Source organism: Rhinolophus sinicus, chromosome 16 (assembly GCF_057876585.1).
Source record: "Rhinolophus sinicus isolate RSI-liver-muscle chromosome 16, RSI-T2T, whole genome shotgun sequence".
Lineage (NCBI taxonomy): Eukaryota > Metazoa > Chordata > Mammalia > Chiroptera > Rhinolophidae > Rhinolophus > Rhinolophus sinicus.
The window spans coordinates 157511949-157522211 of NC_142516.1; the positions used below are offsets into that span (position 1 = coordinate 157511949).

General features: G+C 45.5%; 1 protein-coding gene across 3 annotated transcripts in view; it reads right to left on the reverse strand.

Moving 5' to 3' along the window:
• Nucleotides 1-5661, reverse strand: part of SLITRK5 (SLIT and NTRK like family member 5) — a 32506-nt gene extending 26845 nt beyond the window's left edge. Inside the window, exons 1-2 of one of the 3 annotated variants that reach the window (XM_019752888.3) lie at nt 5524-5661; nt 1-2423 (exon numbers count right to left, since the gene is read on the reverse strand). The exon at nt 1-2423 is cut by the window's left edge and continues 26845 nt beyond it. In XM_019752888.3, coding sequence (XP_019608447.1) covers nt 1-2415 — 2415 coding nt within the window. In that variant the 5' untranslated portion in view covers nt 2416-2423; nt 5524-5661. Of the gene's footprint in view, nt 2424-4273; nt 4341-4949; nt 5239-5523 lie in introns of those variants that run through there. The other 2 variants (XM_019752887.3, XM_019752889.3) reach the window with 2 other exon arrangements.
• Between the last annotated feature and the right edge of the window lie 4602 nt (nt 5662-10263).

Here is a 10263-nt window from a genome sequence, read left to right on the forward strand (position 1 = left end):
CTGGGGCTGCGGCGGCGGCGGCGGCGGCGGCTGCTGCTGCAGGTGGTGGTTGCTGCTGTAGGTGACCTTGAGCTCGTGCAGGTCTTTGTAATCCTCCACGGAGTTGCCCTCTCGGGAGCGGTAGATGGGGTTTTTGCACATGTGGCCCAGTGGATGGGGGATGTACTCATACACGTGGCCCGCGGGCGTCTTCACCTTGGGCAGCGCGGGCCCGCGGTGGTGCACGTGCGCGTGCGGGTGGCCGCCAGTGCTGCCGCCGCCGCTGTACACGCTGTACTGCATGTTGAAGGAGCTCACGTCGGAATTGTTGGTGCTGGTGTGGTCGCTCGGGTTCTTCTTCCTGCGCTTCATAACCAGAACGAAGAGCCCGGCGGCCACGAAGACCGACATGATGAAAACCAGAAGCAGGCTAAGGATCAACACCGACAAGGGCACAGACGACGCCCCTCCACCCGTGCCCAAGCCCGCGGGGGTTCCAGTGCTGTTCAACCGCAAGGCGGGCGTCACTCCGCTGGTTCTCACGGGGACCTGGATGGAGGAGGGCGTGGGCGTGGAAACCCCAACGTCCGAGTAGTCTGGGCAGAGTAGCTCCGACTTAATGGAGCGCATATCTGTCTCAGCGAACTTCTTCGGCGCCTTGCAGATGACCTCGTCCACCAAGACACCCACTTTGAGCTGCTCGACCCACAGTTTCATGCCCACCACGGCGCAGGTACAATCCCAAGGGTTGTCGTGCAGGTCGATTTGGATGAGTGACTTCAGCTGGTCCAGAACTCCACTCACCGGCAAGGAGGTGAAGTGGTTACTTCTCAGGTTGAGCCTGAGGAGGGTCAGGCCTGAGAAGACGCCTGAGGGCATGGTCTGCAGGAGATTGTTATTCAGGAATAGCAGCTGGAGGTTTGGGACGGGATCGAAAGTCCCAGACTGAATCTCTCGAATGAGATTATATTGGAGGAAGAGATACTGCAAGCTCTGCAGGCCAAAGAACAACTCTGGGCTCAGCCTCTCAATCCGGTTGCCATTTAGGTAGAGGCGCCTCAGGTTGGTGAGATCCCCAAAGGCATGGTCCTGGATCATGGAGATGCGGTTGTTACCCAGATGTAGGAGGTCCAGCCCCGTGGCCTCCAGGAAATCGCTCCTGCGCACCACGGCGATGTAATTCTCCGTCAGATACATTTTCTTGGGGTTGTAGGGTTTAGGTTGCAGCTCTGCGATGCTCTCGATCTTGCGCTCCTGGCAGTTGACGTTGAGGCCTAGATCTGAGATTTGCAGGTTGCAAGAGCACTCCGTGGGGCACTCCAAAGGCACCGGAGATTTGGTCTGGTAGGCGATGCTGGGGCCATAGTTGCTGTAGCTCAAGTCCTTAGTGGGTTGCCTAGAGGTGGGGCGCACCCTGGGCTTGTTGGGTTGGCGGGTCCCCTTAGGGGGTTTCAAGGGGGGTTTGTAAACAGCAGAGGAAGAAGTGGCCACGGAATTTACTGAGGCCGGGGTGGTGTGTAAATACCCCGTGGTGCTCAAAGGCGTCTGCGGCCTCATCTCATAGTCTGAAATAAGTTTCCTTGGACAAAGTTCCTGCTTGGACACCTCGTCCAAGTCCCGGCCATGTAAGCGGAAGGGGGTCTCACAAACCACATCCCCCACCAGGGCCGAGTAGGAGATACTATCCAACCAATCCTTCAGAGAGATCAGCTCACAGGAGCAATTCCAGGGGTTTTCCTCCAGCTGTAACTCCACAACTTTATCCATGTGTTGCAACAGACCCACATAGGGCAGAAGTTTCAGCCGGTTCCCCCGCAGGTCCAAGTGCGTTAAGGGCACAAAACGGAAAAGGTTGTTGGGTAAACTGGACAAGAGATTGTCATTGAGGATAAGCACCTGCAACAAATGCAGTTTCCCAAAAGCATTGGGTTCAATGACACTAATGTAATTATAATCGACCTGTAGGTACTCCAGGCTCTCCAAGCCAAGGAATATATCATCACGCAAGAGTTCCAGTTTATTATTGTTTAAATGCAATCTCCTTAAACCCCGAAGCCCGTGGAAAGCCCCCGTCTCAATGTCCTGGATAACGTTGCTACCCAGATGCAAAATTGAAGCCCCAGTGTAATTGACAAACTCATTGGGATACAGGCGGTTCAAAAGGTTTCCAGACAACAAGAGATGGTACACTGGGAAACGGGGAGGGCTGATTTCAGAGAGGCTGATGATCCCTCGGTTTTCACAGCTCACAGTTAAAATGCCGTCCTTTTCCTCACAAGGACATGCATTGTCACAGATTTCCCCATAATAATCGATGGTTTCTGCACACGAAAGGACGAGAGATGTTAGAGCAAACGCTAGAGTCTGCAGTATCCAGCTATGCATTTTTCTGTGAAGGTCCTGTTCCAAAGTTACTGGGGGACAGCAAGTGTGCATTTTACCTCCTGCAAGGGAGAAAGGGAAAAAGGAAACAACAGAATATGACAAAAATTTAAGGGATCAGTCAGAAAGTCTCTATTTTCCTTAATACTATTTCTCTGAAATCCAGAAGGAGGGTCTATGAATGACATCCCCCCCACACACACCCCTGGGGAACATCGACATTCTCCAGACTTTATTAAAATCTGATATTCATTTTGATTAAAAGGTTGATTTCATTTCCTAATGAGTACAACAGGAAATGCCACTCTTTACAAGATAAGGGTAGGTTTAGATAAAATCCCATTTTAGTGTTCTTCTTGCTCCCCCCTTTTCAAAACCAATCCATAAATATACATAAAATGGCTGTCAGTTCAGTTTCATGGTTCTAATTTAAGAGAAAAGAAACACCATTTTACAAGGTTCCCCACCTCACCTATACCAAACCCCTCTGCCTTTCTTTCAGAATCTCTTCATACAACAATTCATTATGAAGGTCTCCCAGTTTCACAGAAAAGGAAGGAGCCACAATACTTGGGCTATTTTAAACCATCGCTCCAAATGCCAAGGTGAGAACCCAAAGAATACTTTTCAGAGGCAAAAAAGGATGTAAGATAATGCATCAAAAGGACCCAGAAGAAGCTTTTAAATCACCAATTGTCTTCAGGAGCTTTGAGTGGAGAAAAAGGAGAGCGTGTTCGCTTTGATGGTGGACTTCACTACCGCTATTAAGCATATCAGCGTCCTAATTGCATGCACGGTACCACTTAGCAGCGCTTCCCAGAGAACGCCTTGCGTCCACTTCTCCTCATTGATCATGTCAGCGACGCTACCAAACTACATCTTGTAGCCACTGAAATAGTTGTGCACGATGGATTACAAAGAACTCTGCGAAGGCATCCGCAATCCCGGAACACCTTCCGATACCTGGAGTTTAAAAAGGACGTTCCAACTGCTTACCGGGAATCAGCTTAAAGTAAACCAAAGACCAGCGCCAAAGCCTCCCTTACCAAGGGCTACACGTCTGTTTGCTATGGTATGCAAAACTAACCTTATTGAATTAGCAAGATTTGAGCTGAACTACCACCGTGCCGGCAGCCCATCTCTGGAGTTGCTTATTACATTTAATTGTCAGTGCTTTACTCCCCTCCCCTCATTTTTTTTTCCTTTGGGGAAAGGGCACTTGGGTTGATTAGAGGCAAAATAGAAAGGTGGAAGGGAGAAAAAAACAGTGACATAGGTCAGTGCTTTAATATCCGAATTTCATTTGCCCAAGAAATCAATCTGACTCCCCCCCCCCCCCCCCCGCTTCTTTCTCTCGCCCTCTCTCTCTCTCTTTCTTTCTTTCTTTCTGACCCCTTAAAGGCTTTCTTCGACTTCTTACTTCGGGTCGACAGCAGCACTCATAAAGAAAAGGACCTAAATGATGCGAGTTTGTAAATGTGTGAGTGTGTGTGGCTTTGGTTGGGGGAAGGGGGAGAGGGGGAGGGAATATTTGGCAGAGATGTTGGGCTCGGGGAACCAATGCCTTTTCTCTGGTCAACCTTGCCTTCGCCTCACCACCATCGAAGTTTGATGTCCAATCTCAGCCCAAACTAAAGCCAAGACGTTTTTGAGTCAAGGGTTCAAGCCTAGAGACCGCGATCTTGACCCCCGAGCCGAATCCAGCCCGCGTTATTATTAAGAGCCCCCGTATTCGCATGCACATGTGCAAGTGTGCCTGCGAATCATTCACGTGTGGCCACCCAGACGTGTCAAGACGAATCGGAATCGCAGTGTATACATCTCGCAAGTATCCTCGACCTCCCAACGCAACTGCAAACACCTCTCGGCATAAAAGCGGCAAAAACACCCTCCATGAAAGCAAAATGTTTACCTTGAAATTTCGGTTCTCCACTAGATCAAATCTGCACATCCATTCAGCTGAGGTTGGGTCCCCTCCTCCTCCCTCCCTGTGCTTCCCCGCCCCCATTCACCTCCCACCCCTCTGACAGTCCATTGCAAATTGTACCCAGCCGGTATTAAACTCGAGCATTTACAACTTTAATTCAGTTCTGGTTAGCCAGGGTCAAAGAGCTCCTCTCAACCGACTCCCTTTCTCCTCCTCTTTGCCATCAAAGGAGCCCGAAATTTGAGAAAATAAAGTTGACTGAGCTGAAGAAGGCTGACATTCTGACTGGGAAACGCACCTCCGATGTAAATTCGCGGGTGCGCTGCATATACTCAGATTTTTTTTTGAAGGGTGGGGGAGCTGTATTTATTTCCCCCCAAAGAATTTAGACCTTGGATCGTCGCCCTGCACATACACACTAAGCAGCTTGGGGCCGCGCCGGCTGGAGCCCAGTACCCAGGCCGGACCCGCGAGCTCCAGGCACAGCTGCTCCCACAGCGGCCCAGGCAGAAGCACCGGGAGTACCAGGACGCGAGGCTCCCCCTCCCCCACCCCGCCCCGAAGGGAAGGGGAGGGAGGAGAGGGAAAGAAAGCCACCCCGCCGCCACACGCACAGGCACAGACACTGGAGCCTCTTTTGCAAAGTAAACGGCAGACTTACCCCGTCTCACATCTTTAGGGCCCATTCATCGTAGCCACCCTTAAAAAAATACCTCTTTGGGGTGTGCTCTGGGTTTCTGAAGCCCAAGTAAAGCGAGGAGGCAGCGAGCAGTGCGGTCCGAGCCGCTGGAGGAAAGGCGTCCGGACGCCGCCTGCCCGCGGCCGCCGCCGCCGTGGCGACCGCGGGTTCAGGGGTTCCCCAAACGGCTCTCCCCGGCGCTCTCCGCAGTAGTCGGAGCGGGCAACCGGGTTGGGGGGAACGAGGGGCGATCGTGAGTGGCGGGTTGAGAAGGGAGGGGTAAGGGGCGGCGAAGGACCCCTGTAGAGGAGCCTCGCGGTAGGGGCTGTGAGCAGCAGCCGGGCGGGGCGGGGAGGGAGCTGTTGGAGGAGGGGGACGCGGAGAAGACTGCCTGGCATCGCCGGCTCCGCCAACGTGACGGTCAGCCCAGCCGAGCGCTCGCACTCGCTCACACTCACGCTCACTCGCACACTCGCTCCCACCCGCGCCACAGCGCGACCGTGGGTCCCAGGCATCCTTCACCGCACACCCGGCTCCCTCCCAGGCCGGTACTTACAGTTGCCATCTGCATAGGGGGCAACTTTCTCCAAGCCAGCAGCAGCAGCCGTCCCCTCCAGCCGCCTCGGGTTCCTCTCACCCTCGGGCCTGGGTTCGCGCCGGCCGGCCCTCCCCTCCCCTCCCCCCTCGGCTCTCCTCCTTGCGGTCTTCACCACATTCCCCCCTGGTCAGTGGCGCACGCCTGGGGACCAGCCAGAGGGAGCGGGGCGCGGGGGTGTGCGTGCATCGCCCGCCTTCTTCTTGCAGCGCACACTGTACATGGTAGTGAGGGGGCGAGTGAAGGTGGTACCGGCTCTTCGGCTGCTCCGGCGGCGGCTGCGGTTCCTGCACCGTCCTCCGCCCCCTGCGCAGCGGCCACCCAGCGCTGGGATCCCACCGCCGCTGTCCCCTCACAGAACCCGCTGCTGCGGCCGCGGCGGCCCCTAATTAGTATTTGTACGGCTCCCGCATCCTCTTGGCGGTTTCATCGTTCCCGATGTTTGCAGGTTTTTTTGGGTTTTTTTTTCCCTATCCCTTCCCTAGATGCAGCGCACGATCGTCATTATTTGGAAGTCTCTATCTCCAACATCATTTGAGGGGTCTTGGGGGGAGGGGGCAGAAACAGCGTTGTCCTATGCCTGTGGCGTGTCCCGGCAGCAGGGAAACTGAAAACTCAGAGAAAGTCGCGTCTTCCCTCCCAGGCTCTGAGAAGGTGGCAACGCGGTTAGCATCGCAGGGGTCTCAGAGACATCTGCTCCAGTGCGGGTGCAGGGCCCAGTCCAGTGCACTTGTTTATTGTCGCGCCGCTGGTGCGAGCCAAGCTGCAGCAGACATGATGGGCCCGGGGCGAAGCGGGCGCTCGGCGACCGATAGATGGCAGCCGAGAGCGAAGGCTTCCCTTTGCTGGGCTCGGGCGGCACGACCGGAGCCCCCCCTGGATGTCACATTCGCGGGGGACAGAGGAGTCTTGGACCATGTGCGTAACACGAACGTGGGACTGTGCGATCCTTGGATTGAAAAAGGGAGGAGTGGAAATAACCCCGACGGTGCCAGGCTTGTTGCTGGTCAGGGACAGATTGATTGCAGCCTTGTGCTGATCGCCTGCCTTCCTCTTATTTAGAATAATACAGCTCCTGCTGCTGTCTCACGTACTTACTGTACAGGACCCTGGAAGAGGGAGTGGTTCGTCCTAGCTGAAAACAAGGGCGCTATTTTTTTGTTTGTTTGTTTAAGAATTACGTTTCATAGATATGTCAGGGTGATACAAAGGGATGTGAACGACTTTCAGAGGGAATATTTCTGAATATATTTGGTGTGTACTAAAAAGCTGGAAACTCCTAAATACATGCAATATCGATAGAAAGCGAGTTTCTTGAAGAGTCACCTGCTAAACTCCACTAGAGTCATCTCTACAGTAAGTATTCCTGTCTGTTTCCATGAAACCAGACACTGCCCTCCCCTAAAGGGGGTCTTTACATTCATGAGGTTTATTTCCCGTGTTTGTAATATTAAACCTGCAGTCCATTCCTGGTATAGGAAAAAAAGTTGATTATAATGAGTGGCCCAATGCAGGCTAAGTGCACATGTACCTGTTTCTTTGATAACTGGGTACTTTGACCACTTAAATATTTTTTACCCGTTTTATTTTGGAATTAATTATATCGTATATTTTTGGAATCATCTTAAACATTGCCTTTTTGATAAACATTGTTTGATTGATATTGTCTCTTTCTTGGTAATATTTTGGATAATATTGTGGTTATAATATCCTGTTTAAATATAGGATTAAAACAATATATCTTCCCACATTCTTTATAGATGTTGAATTAGAAGTTTTCTAGAGGTAGTGAATATTGCAGTCTCCTGAGGTTTCGCATTGTTTCTTGAAATTTCCTCTGAATATGTTTTTCAATTTTTTTTCTTAAGCCATACATACTTTGTTTGGAAACAATTTTGTTTATTTTGTTTAAATTTGGACACGTAGGAGAGAGACAAAAGAAATAATCTGTAATATCAGATAATGAAAATAAAATCTTATAATAGAACTTTCTGTTAAATTTCGTTTGGCTTAGTAATGACAACACTTGCTACATGTACATGGTATAAACACACAAGTTAAACTGCACCCACAGACGTCTTGTTACTGTATGTTTTATTTAGTCATCATCTTCTAAAATGATTTCAATATTTTAGAAAATTTATTTTTTAAAGTATAAAATAACCTCTATATTTTCAAAATGACAGTGTTAAAGTACCATAATTTTAAAATCACATATTAATTACACTTAGAAACTTTTGCTATATAGATATTAAGTTCTACCATAGACACAATTTTCAATGTTGATAAGCTATAGAGGTTCTGAAAGGGTGTAACTTGGCTTAATCAGTTATTGGACTTATAAAAATAGCTGAATATAGCTACTTTATTTAATTATTTTACTGCTTTCCTAAATCTTCACAATTGCATTCAACATCAAATTTTAGTTCAGTTTATGGTTTTTCTGTTATTTTTATTTTAAATATTATCCTGATTAAAATAAATTTTGTTAAGCTAAGATGTATTAAACATATTTGCAATTTATTGAGGTTATAGTTTTGTCAGAAACACTGACACTAAAAATATTCCAGTTTGCTTCTTGTGGCTCAAATAAATAAATGTTGACAACTTTCTACTATTAACTCAATATTAAGGATGTCCTGGGAAACCACTATTATGATTTTCCACTAGGTGTCTCTATAAGCTGCTCTGCGGGAAAGTGAATTTTGACAAAATACTGTGAAATGAAGAGACCACAGAAGAACTTGGGAGGGAACACATCATAGAAATAAGGAAAAGCCTATTTTATTAGTCTGTAGACTACTATTTTCTTTAAATGTTGACTATTGCCTAGAATTGAAATATGTAACTCATGTATCAGTTATCAAATTTGAGCCAAGACTTTACCCACAAGAAAAACACATTTATGTTTCAGTCCATACTAAACAATATACAGTCGTATGATGTCTACTTGCTTTCACAAAGAACCCAAATGAATGCACATGATTACATAAACACATATGGAAACTAGAAAATGAAATGATTGATCAAATAGATTTCTCCAGAATTAAAATTAAATTAAACATTATTTGAGTTGGATATGAAAAGCTGAGACTCTTTGTCCAAATGTTTGTGAATATATTTATGCATATTGTAATTAGCTCATGATGTAGCGTCATTATACATATATTTCATATATGCTAATATATCTGGCAATAATTAGTGCAAATTATGGACATAATTTGATACTTGCATATTAAAATGTGAATTCAAACCACAATTAGCATACTTGTCACTGGAAATTGAAATATACAAATACATCTTTGTTATCTGAAATTCGTGTTTTAGTGTTTTATGAAATCTTTGGAGGAATTCTTATATTAAATGCACTTCTTAAAATATCTCACCATATTACATATCATTGTGTGGTTTCTTTAAAATATTAAAATGCTTAGTCAAGAATTATAGTCCCTCATGAAGCAATCTAACAGAGATTATAATCAAGGAATAATTTGGTAATAATTTTTAGATTTCATAAGAACTAGTCAACATCATTGAAATCTAAAGCCAGTAGCTACCTTGTATTTCTTTTTGTTAACCTAACTGGTAAGGTAAGATTATAGAAATCTAGTGCTAGATTCCTCTAAAATTAGCTCTATTAGATTACTTTTGTGGTAGTAATAGCTAAGAGGTTTATACACCATATTTAATGAACATTAATTTTCAGAACTAAATTTTATTTTTAATGTCTTTGAAATTGAAATTATATACCACATATCTCTAAAAGGAGAAAAGTTTCTCCTGAAGGGTAAAACATGAGTCATCATTTATGATTGTTTCTCTATGCAATGTCTAAATTAAATAACCATATCACATATGTTTTTAATCAGTCTGATCCATCTGGGATTACAACAATCAAATATATATCATTCAGTGATACTTATGAAATCCAAAATGGCCAGCTGAACTGACTAATTTCAACAAGATTATTTATTTGCTTATAGAATTAATTAGTTATTTACAGTCTTAGAAATATGTTCTCACAGGCATAAGAGAAAAGTGTGCATAAAATAGACATTTTTCTTCCTTGCCTCATAAAATTCCTTCTAAATACACAATAATATTTTTCTGCTAGAATCATATATTAAAACATCCTCTTTGGAGCACCAATGAGATATAGCTACCAAAATTTAAACTGCATATATTTTTTGAACAATTGTATTTTCAGAAAGTTGTGTACAGGTGTACCAAATTAAAATGTACAAAACAACATGTAAGAAGATATTCATTGTAATAGTGGTTTGCATTTGCAAATGGCTAAGAACAGCCTACATGTCTGAATAATGAAAAGTGGTACATATATATGTATACCTTGGAATACTCTTCTGCCTTAATAACAGTGCATATAGGAATATGGTTCTGTCATTATTAATAGTGTTTATAGCATTATCTATCTATCTATATCTATGTTAATAATCTCTCTATCTCTATTTTGGAAAGATACATAAATTCAGTAATGATGGTCACCTTTTGGGGGAAAACTGGGAAGTTTTCAGTTCAATGGAGATTTATTTTTCATCATATATTTTATTTTTTACTATTTGAAAATTTAAATTTACATGCACATTTCAATAAAAAATAAAGAGAAAGTTTTGTACTGGAAAAATGAAGATATTTTTTGGAAAAAAGATAAGATGATAAAGAGTTGAAGATGACCTTACC